This window comes from Gouania willdenowi, unplaced genomic scaffold (assembly GCF_900634775.1).
Source record: "Gouania willdenowi unplaced genomic scaffold, fGouWil2.1 scaffold_15_arrow_ctg1, whole genome shotgun sequence".
In the NCBI taxonomy this organism is placed as follows: Eukaryota; Metazoa; Chordata; class Actinopteri; order Blenniiformes; family Gobiesocidae; genus Gouania; species Gouania willdenowi.
Window position 1 is genome coordinate 153,578 of NW_021144909.1, and position 19,164 is coordinate 172,741.

Consider the following 19,164-nt stretch of genomic DNA (forward strand, 5'->3'; position numbering starts at 1 on the left):
ATTTATAACATTAGAAATAAAAATGTTTGACAGTCACAAAGTAAGTAAATACAGTCAGAAGTCTTGTTTTGATTGTGAATGTTTTAATTTAACAGAAACATCAGCAGTGATCAGATATAAACATGTCTCAACTGTTCAAACATGGAAAAACATATTTTTTTGCCTAAAATGTTAAATTTGGCACAGTTTGTAGAAATGTTTCCTTAAACGTGCTTCAACAAACACTTTGATCACAAAAAAAACAGGAAACTGCCCTAACAGCCCTGTTTATTATCTTTGTCCTTCAAAATAAAAGATCTGAGGTGATGATTATAAAAAGCTTTAAAATAACATGTTTCTCTTCACTTTTTGTGTCACAGGTTTTAACATGAATTCAAAGTGCCAACTACTGCTGGTAACCAATGGGAACGCCGCTCAGAAATCCCATCATCATCATCTCAGCTCCACAGAGGAATCTGCTCTCCAAACTTGGCGCAGTGCGCAGCGTTTTTAGCCTCAAACAAAACCTGAGGAGCAGAAAACAAAGTTTATGATGGTATTGTGGAGCCCTCGGCCAATCAGCATCCAGCGTGTAAATGTATTTCTAGAGATATCTTGCATAAATATTCACAAATACAGTGAGTACGGAAAGTATTCAGACCCCTTTAAATGTTTCACTCTGTTTCATTGCAGCCATTTGCTAAAATCAAAAAAGTTCATTTTATTTCTCATTAATGTTACACTCAGCACCCCATCTTGACAGAAAAAAACAAATGTACAAATGTTTGCAAATGTATTAAAAAAGAAAAACTGAAATATCACATGGTATTACTTAAGTATTCAGACCTTTTGCTCAGTAATGAGTAGAAACACCTTCTGAGCTAGTGCAGCCATGAGTCTTCTTGGGAATGATGCAACAAGTTTTTCACAGCTGAATTTGGGGATCCTCTGCCATTCTTCTTGCAGATCCTCTCCAGTTCTGTCAGGTTGGATGGTGAACGTTGGTGGACAGACATTTTCAGGTCTCTCCAGAGATGCTCAGTAGGTTTTAGGTCTGGGCTGGGGCTGGGCCAGTCAACAATGGTCACAGAGTTGTTCTGAAGCCACTCCTTTGTTATTTTATCTGTGTGCTTAGGGTCATTTTCTTGTTGGAAGGTGAACCTTCAGCCCAGTCTGAGGTCCTGAGCACTCTGGAAGAGGTTTTCTTCCAGGAAATCTCTGTACTTGGCCGCATTCATCTTTCCTTCAATTGCAACCAGTCGCCCTGTCCCTGCAGCTGAAAAACACCCCCACGGCATGATGCTGCCACCACCATGTTTCACTGTTGGGATTGTATTGGGCAGGTGATGAGCAGTGCCAAACTTCTTCTGTTTAAGGATTATGGAGGCCACTGTGCTCTTAGGAACCTTGAGTGCTGCAGAAATTCTTTTGTAACCTTGGTTAAATCTGTGCCTTGCCACAATTCTGTCTCTGAGTTCCATGGGCAGTTCCTTCAACCTCATGATTCTCATTTGCTCTGACATGCACTGTGAGCTGTAAGGTCTAATATAGACAGGTGTGTGCCTTCCCCAATCAATCAATCAATCAATCAATCAATCAATCAATCAATCAATCAATCAATCAATCAATCAGTTTCATTAAACAAAGCTGGACTCCAGTGAAGGAGCACAACCATCTTAAGGAGGATCAGAAGAAATGGACAGTATTAAATATGAGTGTCACAGCAAAGGGTTTGAATACTTATGACCATGTGATATTTCACTTTTTTTATTTTTATAAATTTGCAAACATTTCTATATTTCTGTTTTTTTCTGTCAAGATGGGGTTCTGAGTGTAACATTAATGAGAAATAAAATGAACTTTTTTGATTTCAGCAAATGGCTGCAATGAAACATCATAAAAAATTTAAAAGGGTCTGAATACTTTCCGTAACCACTGTATATCCACAATTTTCACATGCGTAATTTGTGGGTCAATGACATTTCTGAGAAACATGTGAAAATCTAAAAAACTTGAAAATGTAAAAAAAAAGACACGTGAAATCTGAAAAATACATGTGAAAATTGTTGATATATTTGTGAATATTTTTGAGACAAATCTCTCCCTGTGTGTGTGAGAACACAGCCCCACCTGGTGGTGAACGTAGGCCTCACACATGTAGCACCAAACGGACAAATCAGAGAAACTCAGGACGACGGGATGTTGGGAAACCACGCCGTGGGTCACCATGTGCTCGTTCACGTAGCGTCCACAGAACACCTGGAGGGAGAGCACACACGCGTCACTCAGGTCAGAGCATACATGGTCATGTGACCCTCTCAGGGCCTACCTGTACCTGGTCATGTGACCCTCTCAGGACGTACCTGGTCATGTGACCGTCTGAGGGCGTACCTGGTCATGTGACCCTCTGAGGGCGTACCTGGTAGCAGGTGAGGCAGATCCAGTTCTCTGCGTCCGAGCCACAGTCGTCACAGCTCAGCAGGACATCTATCCCTGAGGGGGGGAGGGGCCTAACGGCGTCCAGGTGAGGACACCAGGGCAGAGGGTCGACCACATACAGCGTGCTCTGATCAACAGGTGAGGTCACGTCACACACTGAACTTTAAGATTCAAAGGTTATTTAGACTCCGCCCACCTCAGCTTCGCCCACCAGCTCCAGAGAAGTCTGTTGCTTTGACCAACCACACGCTCCCTCTTCCTGAGGCTCCGCCCACTCAGCCGTAGTCACATTAGGCCACGCCCCTTCCTTCGATCAACCAATGAGAGGTCAGTGTCACTAAATGAACAAACTAATTACTCAACAGCAGCACTCACCTGGCTCTGAATGCTTTCCACTGATTGGTCAGCCTTGGGCGAGGCGTCACTTGGCTCCGCCTTCTCCTCTGGGCTGAGGCGGACCCACGGCTTGGCTCCTCCCACTCGAGTGGATGTAGGTGGCGTGTGATTGGCTGAATTTTGACTAATGTCCAGAGAACCCAATCCCTGAGTCAGCTGATCCAGCGTCTCCATCTGATTGGATGACACAGTGGAGGCGGGGCCAAAGTTAAGCCAATGGTTTATATTTTATATGTTAATAATGATTCACTTTCAATGTGAGCTTCACCATCGACTTCTCCAGGCCTGCAGGGGGCGGAGCTTTGTCAGAATTCCTGCCTTTGGCTTTAGAACTACGTTTCCGACGATGCTTTGGGGCAGGAAGAGATGAGCGCACACACTCGGGAACTGAGAACAAACAGGAAGTACACACTGTGTAGTTGATCATCAGATACACAGTGTGTAATTTATGAGGACAAAAATCCACTCACGGCAGATCCTCAGCGACGCCCAGTAGGGGGCGTGGTGTCGGATGACCTGCTGAATGGTTGTCACGGCGCTGTGGTGAGGAAGAAGGGGCGTGGCTAGTGTTGGGGGCGGGTCTCCCAGCAGCACTCTGGTGCACATGGCCATGGAGGTGGAGATGGAGGTGAGGTTGTATCCGCCCTGATGTCACACATCACAGTTAGAGTCAGGGTTTAGGGCCTCTGATTGGACAGCTCACCTCCAGGATCAGCAGGACACGCCCCCCGGCCAATGACAGAAGCATGTGGGTGAGGTGGGCGTATCCCTCCGGCGTCACGTTGTACCCGCCCAGAGGATCACCACGAGCTGCGTCAAAACCAGCGGATACCAGAACTAGACCAGGATTAAACTGAAGGACAAAAAAACAACGATAATTAATATTAACAACAACAACGAAGATCAACAAACATCAACAACAACAATAACATCATCATGACAAACAACATGAGATCTATCAGGTAAAATCTATAATCAGTGAGTTAATCTGTTGTTACCTCTGCAGCGATCGGCATGACAACGCGGTGAAAAGCAGTGATGTAATCGGAGTCTCCCATTTTCCCGCCGCTCCATGCCACGTTGACGTTAAACCCCGCCCCCTTGCCGAGGCCCACCCTATCAGGAGCGGCGTCCACCGAGGACGGGAAGAAGGCTCCGTTGTCATAACGATGGAGGGAGATGTAGAGGACGCTGAGGAGACAAACGTTCATGTGAGAGAGGTGTGGTGCGTTGTTTACGTGTGGACACGTCTCACCTGTCATCGTCCTCGAACATGTGCTGCGTCCCGTTGCCATGGTGAACGTCCCAGTCCAGGATGAGGACTCGCAGCGGTGCATCCTGGGAGATCTTCTGTGCGTAGCGCGCCGTCAGCGCTGCCGTGTTGAAGAAACAGAAACCACACGGGGTGTCACGCTCTGCGTGGTGACCGGGAGGACGCACGATGGCCACGCCGTTAGTCACCTGCACAGGTAAGTAAGTAAGTAAGTAAGTAAGTAGTTTATTTATAAAGCGCTTTTTGCAGATAAAATCACAAAGTGCTGTACAGAGTTGTGGTAAGAGTACAAGTGCAACACAATAGAATAATAAAACAAGGTAACAGTCAATCACAGCTCAGCAGCAGGGTCAGCTGACCACCGTTAGCCTGTAGCTGCCATCATGGACTAAACTACACTGAAACACTCTTAGCCTTTTAGCATTTTTAGCTTTGTAGTGATCATTAGCTTAACAGTGTTAGCCTTCAGGTGCTTTCACCCCGTACGCAACCACAGCACTGCAGTAGCCTCCATCTCCCCTGATGTGTCACTTGCACATAGCGGTGCTTTATGGTCACTCCACCACTTCATCGCTGCAGTGATGCGAACACCAGTGTGTGTGTGTGTGTGTGTGTGTGTGTGTGTGTGTGGCCGGTGACAGGGTAGAGAGAGAAAGAGAGAGAGAGGGTTGATCACTTATTTTCCTTCTTGCTCCGCTTTTACGGTTTAAATGATCAACTTACGGAGATATTAAAGGATGAATTCACTCAGAATGTGTTATGATCAGTAGTTACTGTGGTTTTTCAGAAGTTAACCGCTTTAATTTTGCCCTGATAAACTGAGGAAGTTGTACAGCCTCCGCTGCAGCCGTCTGCACTGAAACGGGAGGGAACAGGGAGGGGCTACAGCAAACAGTGAAGGTCGAGGGATTTGTCACTTGAAGTCGCTTAAAAAGTTCAGATTTTTCAGCTTTACTCAAATTACACGTCACGTCGCTTGAGGGGAGATAACTTGAGATAATTTACATTGATTTTAATGTTATTGCGTTACTTCAGTCACGTTTGGTGTGAAAGCACCTTTAGGCTGCTGAGAGCATTTTAGTTCCTGCTATCACATAAACAGATGCTATTAGCATTTTCAGCTACTATTAGCAACATTGTAGCCTTTAGCTGCTAATCCTGTCAGATGATATCACCCTTCAGATTATTGATTATAGTTACACAGCTAAACTTATTGTTGGAGTTATTCTAACTTTATAGAGAACATGATGTAATGACCTCTCCACTGAGGATGTGCTGGACGGCGTTGAAACAACTTCCTGCTGCTAGCGTGGCGCTGTGGAAGCTGTGCTGGTTGATGAAGATGGAGTTGAACTTCTCTCCCAGTTTGTGCAGCTCTCTGGGCTTCATGGAAGCACTGGCCTTCATCTGCTGGACCAGCTGCAGGCTGAACACAGAACATACACAGATGTACACAAAGAACACAAAGCGTGCTGGTCACATGACCTCTCTCACCTGTGAGTCAGGGTCAGCTCGTCATCTGTAGCAGAACGAGCTTTAATCCTCCTACAGCGATCCAACAGACCCAGCTGCTGATGTTTGTGGAAGATCTGAGAAATCCTCTGAGGCTGTTCTGGATGGTTCCTGTGGTCACACACACCACGTTACACACACACACACAGTGTTACACACACACAATGTTACACACACACCACGTTACACACACATCACGTTACACACACACAATGTTACACACACACACCACGTTACACACACACACAGTGTTACACACACACAGTGTTACACACACACACAGTGTTACACACACACAATGTTACACACACACCACGTTACACACACACAATGTTACACACACACACCACGTTACACACACACAGTGTTACACACACACAGTGTTACACACACACAGTGTTACACACACACAGTGTTACACAGTGCTACACACACAATGTTACACACACACAGTGTTACACACACAATGTTACACACACACCACGCTACACACACACACACACACACAGTGTTACACACAATGTTACACACACACCACATTACACACGCACACACACAACGTTCCACACACACGTTACACACACACAGTGTTACACACGCACAACGTTTCACACACACACACACACACACACACAGTGTTACACACGCACACACAGTGTTACACACGCACAATGTTACACACACACACACACACACAACGTTACACACACACACCCACACAGTGTTACACACACACCACGGTACACACACACACACAACGTTACACACACACACACAGTGTTACACACACAACGTTACACACACACAATGTTACACACACACACACACACAGTGTTACACACACACAACGTTACACACACACACACATCACATTACACACACACACATCACATTACACACGCACACAGTGTTACACACACCACATTACACACACACCGTGTTACACACACACACGTTACACAATTAAACACAAGGAGGCTGTCAATCTACTGCAGTGGTTCCCAAACACACCTATTGTGCAAAACAACCTTTGTTATCATTCATATCATGTACAATATCACCTGAGCCACAAGCGACTGTACAAGACAGCGCTCCATTTCCCCCTCACTGTTTCTCTGTTTTATTGTTGTCCTACAGCCTTTGTCACAGTCTTATTATTCCTGCCTGTGCAACCGTGGTAACAGCGAAATATTGTGGGGTTTTTTTTAGAGAATTGGTCTTTTTTCTAAGAATTGTTTTTAGGTATAGAGTTTGCCTCTGTATTGTGAAATGAGTGCATACAATGTAGTAAATTAAAATAAAATTATTTTCGTGTAGTTGTATACAGTATTGCAATAATAATGTATGTGTCAAGTGTTTATAACGTCATTGTTTCCCACACTTGAAAAAGGAAGAACTTGACCTGACTCAGGATTTCACTCGTTCTTACTTTGATAAGAAACGTGAAAAACCTTTATAACCTGAAAGCTTTTTCCTTATGTTTATAGCATTTATAGATATTACAATTAATTTAACAATTTCTCAACAGAAATACTTTTAGAATATACTATTTTCATACATAAATTAAATATTTTCACTGAATTTTATGAAAGAGAAATTTGCTACATTTCAAATACTAACTTATTTTAGCCCTTAAATACATGAACAAGGTTTTAAGCAAATTTTAAACAATTTTCCTCTTCTCATATAAAAAACTTAATTGGATTAGTTTTCCTTTATTTTATCCCACAGTGGGGAAATTCACGTTACAGCAGCCAAGACACAAAGAGGAAGCAAAACAGAAAGCTGTGTACAAATACAGAAAGAAAAAATTAAGGCAAACATAAAATAAACATTAAAAATAAAATAAACAATAAAAAGTAAAAATAGATAGATATTGGTAGTAATATATATATATATATATAAATAAGCGGTAAGTGGGGTTTTACAATGACTATGAGTGATAATGCACATTAGTAAAGAGCATTATTATTTACAGATGAGAAAAAACAAAAACAAAACACTTCAGGCTATGCTGGTGTTGTACAGCCTTATGAATGTACATCCTTTTTACACTGTGTGTGTTTGAGTCTGCTGCTGAAAGAGCTGCTCAGACCATCCACAGTCTGATACAGGGGGTGAGAGGTGTTGTCCATGATGGATGTAACATCCATCTCTCACCCACCTCCTCTACTGAGTCCAGTGAATGGTCCAGGACAGAGCTCGCTCTCCTAATCAGTTTACTGAGTCTCTTCCTGTCCATGCTCCCTTCTCTCCAGCAGACCACAGCCTAGAGAATAGCAGAAGCTACCACAGAGTCATAAATTAAATTACTGTACAGGGCGTTCTTATTGTCGGTCCAGTCCACTTTATTATTGAGGTGAACACCCAGGAATTTGTAGCTCTCCACTACCTCAATGTCCAAACCCTGGATGTTCACAGGAGTGAAATATTCCTTCAAAAATCAATCATCAGCTCCTTTGTCTTGCTGGTTTTTAGCTGAAGCTGGTTAAGTTCACACCAGCTGACAAAGTTCCTGATGACCTCCCTGTATTCCTGTTCCTTCCCCTCAGATACACATAAAACGATAATTAACTCAGCAAATGAATTATACAATGCTGAGATCACATTTTAACAGTCCAGTCATTATGAGCTCACCAGTAGCCCTTTGGTTTCAGTCCTTTTCCCGTGTGTATTGTGCAGTGCACGTAACAGCTGTTCTCAGCTACATTGTGCACAGCCAAAAACTGGCACGCTGCTTTCTCCTCCGTTTATAGGGTGACTTCTCTCATCAGTGCGATTGCACTCACCTGCTGAGGTGCGCCGCGGAGAATCATGCCCACACACTACTCAAGCAATATGAGCATGTGCCAGCATGCGCTGGGAGTGGCACATGCACCCAGCATTACGCGCTTGGAGCACTCAGGCAGTGTGCCGCAACAGTATGGTTGTCACAAAATCCCACGGCACACTCAGACTTGAGAACCACTGCTCTACTGGTGGGTCACTGCCCTCTAATCAAAGAGCTTTCACTGTCCACTGATACAGAAAAAAACACTTCATGTTGAACTAATTCAGAGTTTGGGATGAAAACTGATAATGGTATGAACTACAAATCCCAACATGCACCACACCCTCCATGAAGGCTCACTAACATACAGCTGTTTAACGTCTCCCAGTTTGAGCAGCGACTGCTTCATATTCCTTCCAAAGATTCCAGGTTTCCTCTGGAAATCATCTTTAGCAGCTTTTGTGTGTTTTGTCATCAAGTTTTGTGTTGTTGATATCGTTTTATGTATTTGTGTAGTTTTTCTTTGGTGTATTTTTGGTTTAATTGTGTATATTTTGTCATTGTATTTGTTTTTGGAGTCATTTGTGTATTTTAAAGTTTTTTTTGGTGCATTTTTAATGTAATTTTGTGTATTTTTTTTTATTATTTTGTGTATTGTCTTGTTATTGTGCAGGTTTTTTATTCATTTTGTGTAGTTTAGTGTATTTTTGTCGCAATTATTTGTGTCTCTTTTGTCATATTGTTTGATTTTGTGTATTTGTTTTTCAATTTGAGAAATTTCTTGTGATTGTGTGTTTTTAATGTATTTTGTGTTTTTATGATAATTTGTTCTTTTGTTGTATTTTGTTGTGTATTTTTGTTTCAATATTTTGTGTTTTTCTTGTTGTTTTGTGTTATGGATTTATTGTCTGTACTCTTAATGTCTTTATTTGTGATTTTCAATTAGTTTTTGCATTTTTTTATTGTATTTTTTTGTGATTTTCATGTGGTTTTGTTGTTTATTTTTGTCGTAATGTGTTTGTGTGTGTGTTTTTGTGTAGTTTGTGTGCAGTATTCCACCTGTCCCACATGTTGCAATGCTCCATCATCCTCTCATCATAAACCAATCCAGTGGTCGTGAAAACAAAGGGGGCGGGTCCCACCACAGATTTCTGATTGACCGTTGTCTTGACGACGTCTCCCTCAGCCAACAGGACGCCCTCTGCTCAGCCAACAGTAGAAACAGATCTTTGTCATGTGTGAGTGTGCAGAGGCGGAGCTTATCTGGAGGGGGCCGTGTCTTACCGAGCACGTGCAGAGTCGCCCAGTGAGGATAGAGAGCAGCGATGGTGTCGCTGATGGACTGTAGGGCACTGAAACACACACACACACACACACTTTAACAACCTGCCACTCACAAAGATAACGCCACTCTGTACCTTTCAGACGGAGCCGAGGGAAAAGACAGAGGAGGACAAGCTCCGCCCAGCAGAGCTCGGACACAGGCTGCAGCGCCCTCTGCTGTCGCCTGCAGGTCATAACCTCCCTGCATGCACACACACACACACACACACACAACTGGACAAAAGTATATGGCTACTCTACCAGTGGAGGTGAGGAGGTGCCTGTTATTTAATTGAGGTTTAAAAAGTACCGCTTTGATATCAGCTGACTATTAACTACCTCACTGCCATTGATGAGATCATATACGTAATACGACTTAGAGGAACGCCAAAATACAACATGGGAACCATTCAACTCTGACCCAGATAGTAAAATAATAATAATTTTGCCATCAAAAGCCTGGTCTCAGTGTTGTCGTTGTTGTTTTATAGAAGGAAACCAATGTTGAGGTCTCTCTAAAGCAAAAAAAGTGCCTCGAAATCACTGACGGGTTTTTGCAGAAAAATTATTTCTCAGCTTTTTGCTCAGAAATAGGAATTTTGTGTGAAACTTACCTACATTCAACTGCTGATTACGGAGTCATAGTCCAGAATTTTCTGTGGGTCTTTAAAATCAGTCAAAATGCTCTAAAATGTCTGGCAGGGAGGGGGGTTGCTGTTCTGAAAATGGCTGGCAACCAATGAGTTAATAAGCAGGTGTGTGTGTGTGTGTGTGTGTGTGTGTGCGTGCGTGCGTGCGTGGATGCTTTACCTCGAGAGCCAAAATCAGGCGACCCTCCGCCAAACTCATCAGCATGTGAGTCAGCACATGGAAACACTGAGGACTTACACACATTTCCCCCTGAAAGACACGCACACACACACACTGTCAGTGTCATCACGTACTTCTGATCATTAAAGATCGAACCCACGTTGTCACTATAATAATTTTGTGCAGCCCACGGAGTAAACACTCAAACTACACAAAAACAAACAAAACAACAACAAAAATACACAAAATACAACAAGTACAACACATGAATTCAAAAACACAAAGAAATGACAAAAACACACAAATCAACAGTAAAAACACATATAGGAGAAAAATATAGAAAATGAACCAAAACACACAAAAATGCCACAAAGCCTTTGATGTTTGCTGTGAAAGCTCAGACGGATCATTATTGGAACGCTGACATGAATCCCATCCTGTCTCTACTCTAACCTTCGGATCTCCCAGTGCAGCATCGAATCCTGCACACACCAGAACCAGCTGAGGCTGAAACTGAAACACACACACACACGATGGCTTTAGCTGTGTGTGTGCGTGTGTGTGTGTGTGTGTGTGTGTGTGTGTCACCTCGTAGGCCACAGGTAACAGCAGGTGTTGGAAGGCAGCGATGTAGTCAGCGTCAGTCATTCCTGTCTGAGGCACAAACAGAAAGTCATGTGACCACGATTACTTATATATATATGGATCCATCCTTTATTATTATTATTATTATTATTATTATTACAGTGTTTCTGGTTTGTTTTCGTTTTTTTGTTCTTCTTACTATCAACCAAGCCACATTCCTTGTATTGTTTTTAAACTGTACTCAACAAATTAAACTTTTCTGATTCTGGCTCTGGTCAAGGTAACATCAATGCAGCCGTCACCATGGTAACGCTGCAGTCATGTGACCTCATATAAGCCATGGTTTCCTGTTACCGTCCTCTTTCCACGGTAGCACAGACCTCAATGACAAAGTTGTGTGATGATTTATTAAAGTCGGTGCACGCCAACATTGCTGCCATTATTAACCTTTATAACCATGGACAGTAACTGTGCCACTTCCTGTCTCTCACCTTGTTCCACGGCAGGTTGATGTTCCTTCCTTTAGCTCCGCCCACTCCCACAAACCCAGAGTCAGACTCTGACAGGTGAGGCCAAAAGGACTGCTGCTCATACCTGTGCAAGCTGAAGTACAGTACGCTGGCACGCACGCACACGCACACGCACACACACACGCACACACACACACACACACACACACACACACACACACACACACACGATGAAAGTCATTTTTAAGCTGACATTATGTAAAGAATTCTCCATGTAAAAAAAAAAAAGGTCAAAAAAGGACGTTTCCCCTCACATAATCCAAAGAAATCCCCCAAATTTTATAAAAATCAGTAAATGTAAGTGTAACGTGTAGATTCTGGAGGGACTGACGTGTCTCTTTGTGTTGGATATTACCTGTGTTCTACAGACTTTACATTACATTGATACGTGTTGGAATCTTTTGTTTTAAACTTGTGGTCCTGGTTTCAGACCAGGATCACTCTGGTGATGCCTTCAGGTACAGCTCAGAGCGTGGGACGTTACCTGGGATCCTCCTGGAACAGATACTGGATCCCCTGACCATGATGGACGTCCCAGTCCACGATCAGAACCCTGAAACCATCACAGAGTTTCAAAATAAAAGCAGACTGAGTGGCTGTGAGTGCATCCATCCATCCATCCATCCACTCATCCATCCATCCATGGTTACCTGTGGACGTTGTGTTTTTTCTGAGCGTATCGAGCTGCGATCGCCACGTTGTTAAAGACACAGAAACCGTTGCATTTATTTTCCTGAGCGTGATGACCTGGAGGTCTGGGGGGGTAGAGAGAAAGAGAGGGGTTTATAACAAGTAACTAATTACTACCCTCTGGTGTTAGAAGTGTTAATGTGTCAGGTCAGTACTTTTCTGTTTCCCCGCCCCCTTTGACATAACTGTTATGGCAATTATTATATTAATCATCATATCATCAAATGTGTGTTCGTGTGTACAGTCATCGTGTATTTATACACGATGACTGCATTATACGGTTGTACTTTTGAACAGAGACGTTGTTCCTTTCCTGAGTCATGTTAGATTAGATTACCCGCAGTACAGACAGATTGTGCTGTATTCACAGTGCCAGCAACAAACAGTCTCTGTTCAAGGTCTCATACCAAAACTCTGATAAGCAGAACTCTGTAACAGTGATTTTCCACTCCTTCCTCCCTTCACCCTCTCCTTTCATCTCATCTTAGGGTGGGGCTCTTCCTATCCGTAAAAGTGGGTGCTCAGAAAACTTTCTGTTATTTGCTGGCCGTTTGCCATTCCTACAGGATGGAAGACCTTTTTTTTGTACTTCTTTTCATTTAGTTTATAATAAATCCTTTTTTATAAAATCATTGACTGGACTTCATCATTCAACCAGAGCACAAATCATGTTTCTAAACGAGGACACCCGTAAATTTGCTGTGACACCTTTATTAAATATGATAAAAATTTTGACCATTCTTCTTCAAAATGTATAAAAATGTCATGAAATGTACAATCACATAGTTCATAACAACAATAATGTTCTAAAATAATTATGATTTATAAGATAAAATAATATTAATTATTTAATTCATCCTTAATATTACACCGTCCTCCCAAAAGACGTCACGCCCAGTTTGGGAACCACTGTGTTAGGAAACACATCCCCTTCAAAATAAAAGCCCAGTGTTTCTTTTGGTTTTGGAGTGAAACCTGAAGTCGTCTCACCTGACAACAGCGAATCCATTCCTGAGGTCAGAGGTCACGACCCCATCGACCAGCTGGAGGAGGGATCCCACAGCAGCCACGGCCACGTCAAAGGACTCCTAAAACACACACATGTTTCTCGCATTAACACTAAAACAAGTATTTGAGTAATAGATTTAAAGCTCTGAGGAAAGGAGAAGATAGGAATAGGTGGTGTATCACTTTAACTGGTCATCATTATAACTGGTGTCACTCTGTGTTTATCACATCAATAAAAACACACCTCAGATGAAGCTCCGCCTTTAGTCACTGTTTATACTTCACCAGTCACAGGATAACATGACGACCAGTCTGACTCCAACAGTGCTCAGTGTGTCACAGGATAAAGATAGTGGGAAACCTGTGGTCTGTGTCTCAGATGTTCTTACGTGGTGAAGGTAGACAGAGTCGTACGTCTCAGACAAAGTTTGGAGCTCGTTCGGTGTCATGGAGCGAGTCGTCCTCATAGTGTCAATGTGTTGCTTCCTGTAGAACAAACACATGGTTCTATGGTTCTGTGGTTCTATTTATTTATGTATTTATGAGTATGTGTGTGGAATGTATGGCACGCTGTATGCTACTGGGCACTTGATTTTCCCCTTCTGGGGATGAATAAATATATATCTATCTATGGATCTATGGCGGTTTCATGGTTCTGTGATTCTATGGTTCTATTGTTTTGTGGTTCTGTGGTTCAATGGTTCTATGGTTCTGTTGTTCTGTAGTTTTATGGTTCTATAATTCTATGGTCTTGCGGTTCTATAGTTCTGATAGAATGAAGCAGGAGGAAAGACACTCACGAGTGAACCAGCAGCAGGTCGTCCATGTCGGCGTCACGAGGCTGAAAAACATCATCACATCATCACATGACCACAGGGACTATGACCACGCCCACTAAAGGTGAAGGTGGTGACCTTTGACCTCACCTCCACCCTGACGCAGTGAGACAGAAGCTGCTGTCGCTCTAGCTCCTCCATGATGGATGTGACCCGGGCCGGACACTCAGGGTGACTGAAACACACATCAGTCAGTAGAGAGGGAGCTCATGTGGTTCACAATTAATATTAGTGATGCATGAAATATTTACGGAGGAAAATGGCTCTATAGAGCATTTTCAGTTTTCCACAAAGAAACAGGATGTGATGACGTGAGCAAACACTCCGTAAATACACCTGAAGACTAAAGCCTCTCCTAAGCAGAGTTTGAGACGGAGCAGTCAGTGTGTTTTTTATATTCCTGTGTCACAGACACACTGTAGTTACGTGTAGTTACATCAACACTGACCTCTACACAGCAGTCTGACACATGCTGAGCATCAATAGCATCTGGTTTCACAGTCAGTCAGTGCACGTTTCACAGAGATGCTCTTTATCACATCACGACTGTACTTGGTCCACGTTTTAAAGATCATTACATGGACAGAAATAAAATAAAACAGCGCGCACAAGAAATCATGCACGCTGACTGTCATCAACAACTTTAATGTACTTTGTGTTAATGACATATTTCAGCAACTATAGGCCTGTACATTATTATTGTTTTTTAATGTATGAGTGAGTCAAGTCAAACATCTTATTTATTCTATTTTATATTGTGCATTGTTGGAATGTCAGTGCTAAATAAATATTTACATGCTTTTAATTGATTTATTCTTTGAAGCATTAATATCGATTTAAACAATTGCAATGTTTTAATTTCAGTGGTTAGTAACATTCAGAGATATAATAGTTTCTTTCCGTTTTCTGCCAAGAATGCATCCCTAATTATTACTGTTATTATTATTACACTAATACTGGGATCTACAGACCAGGACAAAGTCAGTCCTGTCAGTAGTTCTGTCAGTTACCTGGGCTCCCACAGGTTGTGGTGCTGGGTGAAGATCTGTGAGTAAACCAGGCCTGTGGCTGAGGGCGCCGCCCTGCTGGACACATCCTGTCAGTGATAAACCACAGTCAGAGGTCAGTAGTTCTTTACGGTCTGTCACTGATGGTGAACTACAGACTCACCAGCTTCTGTAATCGCACGCGAAGCTCCTCCTCCTCCCTACTACGCTCCATCCTCCCTCTACTCTTCACTTCCTGCAGACTGTGTCCTCCTCTTCCTCCTTTACCACCCATTCCTTTAACACTGCTGGTCTGAGACACACACAGACAACTGTTACACATGCACACACACACGCACGCACACACAGACAACTGTTACACACAAACACACAGACAACTGGTACACACGCACGACTGTAACACACACACACACGACTGTTATGCACACACACAGACAACTGTTACACACAAACACACAGACAACTGTAACACACGCACACACTACTGTCATGCACACACGACTGTTACGTGCACACACACAAACACAGACACACACACCCAGACAACTGTTACACACCCACGACTGTCACACACACGCAAACACACGACTGTTACGCACACACACACACAGACAACTGTTACACACGCACGACTATAACGCACACACAAACACACACGCACAACTGTTACGCGCGCACACACACACACACAGAGACGCTTGTTACGCACACAAACACGACTGTTAGGACAACACAAACCACTGCTACAAAGTGCAGCTTAGGTCAATTATTCACTGTCTTCTTTGCAGCGACACGCACACACAATGATTGAACGACAGTTGCAGGCTGTTAATAAATACACACCTAAAAAAACAACACAACACAGAAGAGAAGTGTCAGAAATGGGAGTAATGTAGCAGAAATGCATTAAAACCATCCGCCCATTCTGAGACACACACACAGACAACTGTTACACACCCACACACAGACACACCGACAACTCTTACACACGCACGACTGTAACACACAGACACAACAGTTACACACACAGACAACTGTTACAGACCCACACACACACAATTGTTACACACACACACACACACAGACAACTCTTACACACGCAAGACTGTAACACACACAAACAACTGTTACACACACAAACAACTGTTACACACACTGACAACTGATACACACGCACGACTGTTACACACACACACAACTGTTACACACACATACAACTGTTACGCACACATACAACTGTTACGCACACACATGACTGTTACGCGCACATGCACAGACAACTGTTACACATGCACGAGTGTAACACACACGATTGTTATGCACACACACAACTATTATACACACACGACTGTTATGCACACACACAACTGTCATCTTTGCAGCGACACATGCACACGCACGTACGCACACGCACAATGATTGAACAACAGTGGCAGGCTGTTAATATATACACACCTAAAAAAACAACACAACACAGAAGTGTCAGAAATGGGAGTAATGTAGCAAAAATGCATTAAAAGGAGCAAAAATATGGCAAAAAAAGTGTTGAAAATAGGTTAAAATATGCAAGTTTGATGGAGTTGTAGAAAAAGGGTCAAAATATGCAAAAATGGGCTAAAAAATATTCCTAGTTTCTTGAAGGCATCTAGCAACCCCCTCACAGTGTCTTGCGACCCCAAAGAGGGTCCTGACCCTAAGTTTGAAAACACCTGGTCTAAAGAACATTAGTGGGATTATTGGTTTCACTATGAGACTGTAGAATACACAACAACATCTACATAAACATTTAGCTCACAGCTGTGTGTGTGTGTGTGTGTGTGTATGTGTGTGTGTGTGTGTGTGTGTGTGTGTGTGTGTGTGTGTGTGTGTGTGTGTGTGTGTGTGTGTGTGTGTGTGTGTGTGTGTGTGTACCTGAGGGGACCTCCTCCTCACAGACTTAGATCCTGATCCTGGATCTGATCCAGACTCCATGGCTAAAGAAACACAAACACACCTAAACAACAATAATAACACAATGATAACACATTTCTATAATAATGTGTGAAATAGAATTGAGTTTATTACGAATTGAGTTTGTACGATTTAAAATAAGTACATTGTAAATATTTCCCTTCTGTTTAATATAAAGCTATTAGCAGTTCATGAACAAAGACAAACAAACACTGATCAAATGCAGTGAAACTGAAACCAAATAAAGCTTCTGACCTGGTTTCTTTCTCTCAGCAGAACACAATAAGTTCACATCCCGAACAGAACCAGAACCAGAACCAGAACCAGGAAACGGACAGGGGCGGATCCTCACTGAGCGCCAATGAACCGAACCCCTCAGCGGCGCTCACTGATGACGACACGGAGGGCGCGCCGCCTTCATGTGCCGTAAACACAGTTTCAGACAAAACTAAGATTGTATATGAGCCAAGGATGTGGAAGCTCTCCACTTCTGTTTATAATGGTTGCAGAGATGATCCATCCTGATTAAAATCTGTGAAATACTGGGTCTTGATGTAATGGAAAAACAGTTTTAAGTAGTCAATTTTAATTTAAAAGATTCAAAGATTACAGAAAATTATTTTATTTCTCAAAGGCTTCTGACCTGCATCTCAGTTTAAAGAAATGTGAATTATTGGTTTTAAAGGAGCAACCTCTGCCGTCAGTAAACAATATACAAATTAAGTAAGAAGTGAAGTGTCTGAAAACAAAATCATTCTAGAGAAACTAAATATTGTGGACAATGTTGACAACTGCAAATGAATGTTGAACAGATGGCTTCAAAGAGATATTTCAATTTTTGGTAGAATGTTACTGACTAAAATGGATTGTTTATCAAGGTTCATTTATCCTGCTTATTCCCTTTCTATTCTAGCAAAAATGGTTAAAGCAATAAATAGTTTGAACTTTAATTTAATTTGGAAAAATAAAATTCATTATACAGCAAAAAAGCAGATTTGTTCAAGTCCTATAAGAATGGAGGCGCTAATGCAATAGACTTTGATTTTATGAATGGGACGTTGAAGTTAAAGTAGTTAAAGCTTTGTATACTCAACAAACATTCTATTTGGCTCTATGTACCCAGCTTGATCTTTCAGAAATGACTGGACTTGAGTTTCTTCTGAAATGTGGTTATGAAATCAACAAGTTGCCAGTCAAACGCTCAGATTTTTATAAACAAGCTATTCTTTATTGGAAACTTATTTTCAAACACAATTTCACACCCCCTGGTGTCCCTGTGACACGTACGGGGTAATAGACCCCATTTATATATTGGTATGTGCCAATGATTCCGTATCACCAACTGTCGTAATATTTGACTCACAAATAAATGAGAAATCAACTTTTGTTTTTTGTTTTTTCAAATTGAAAATCGGGCTCCGAGCGTTGATGCGTCTACATCCATAGATTATAGCTACCAAATATCAGCCCGATCCGTTCATGAATAACAGAGGAGAAGTGATTTTAACTAGTGTACACAAGAAGAAGAAGAAGAAGAAGAAGAAGTTCAGAAAGAAAGAAATTCAGATCATTTGTATTTAAAAAAAATATAACCAGATTGTTAAGGCTATTCCACTATCACTTAAACATATGATGAAATAAGATATAATACATTCCAAAGTGATCCCTAAATTAAGACAGCTTTATATTATTTTTGTAACCCTAATAATAACACATTTATTAGAAATACTTTTTTGAGTTCCTGTTCCACTAGCTCTGCTAAAGAGTTTACATCCTCAAAGATTTTAAAAATGACGAAAGAAAAAAGATTAGATGCAAATATTTAGTTAATTCAGTTTTGTTAATTTTTTTTATTTTTTTTTAAAGTTGAAAAAAAAAGTACAACCTTAAGAAGAAAAAAAAAGTCTCTTAAGCTAATTAAGAACAAATAAATAGATTTAATAAATGTTTGATACCCATGCAGAGGTATTCAACAGTTAAGCTGTCACTAATATTAATTCACCTAAAACAAAAAAATACACAATAACACAATTATTTTTATCCATTTCACAAATCA

The 19,164-nt window shown here is 41.8% G+C and overlaps 1 protein-coding gene across 3 annotated transcripts; it reads right to left on the reverse strand.

Annotated features, from left to right (window-relative positions):
- Positions 1-61: 61 nt before the first annotated feature.
- LOC114458673 (histone deacetylase 6-like) lies at positions 62-17,505 on the reverse strand. 3 transcript variants are annotated; one of them, XM_028441082.1, is made up of 29 exons: positions 17,364-17,505; positions 17,070-17,151; positions 15,322-15,450; positions 15,162-15,247; positions 14,242-14,326; positions 14,116-14,156; positions 13,705-13,801; positions 13,298-13,395; positions 12,268-12,372; positions 12,102-12,170; positions 11,579-11,705; positions 11,091-11,156; positions 10,956-11,015; positions 10,503-10,592; positions 9,788-9,894; positions 9,654-9,721; positions 9,429-9,570; positions 5,582-5,710; positions 5,345-5,513; positions 4,070-4,275; positions 3,813-4,005; positions 3,518-3,667; positions 3,285-3,459; positions 3,083-3,201; positions 2,794-2,988; positions 2,615-2,725; positions 2,399-2,545; positions 2,110-2,238; positions 62-506 (listed from the first exon to the last, which is right to left on the reverse strand). In XM_028441082.1, exons 2-29 carry the CDS (start codon positions 17,127-17,129, stop codon positions 438-440), a joined length of 3,222 nt encoding a protein of 1,073 aa, XP_028296883.1. In that variant the 5' UTR covers positions 17,130-17,151; positions 17,364-17,505; the 3' UTR covers positions 62-437. The 3 variants fall into 3 exon arrangements, with proteins under 3 accessions (XP_028296883.1, XP_028296884.1, XP_028296882.1); XM_028441083.1 differs by having other exon boundaries at positions 11,579-11,690; positions 17,070-17,131; positions 17,364-17,493; XM_028441081.1 differs by having other exon boundaries at positions 17,070-17,131; positions 17,364-17,493.
- Positions 17,506-19,164: the final 1,659 nt, after the last annotated feature.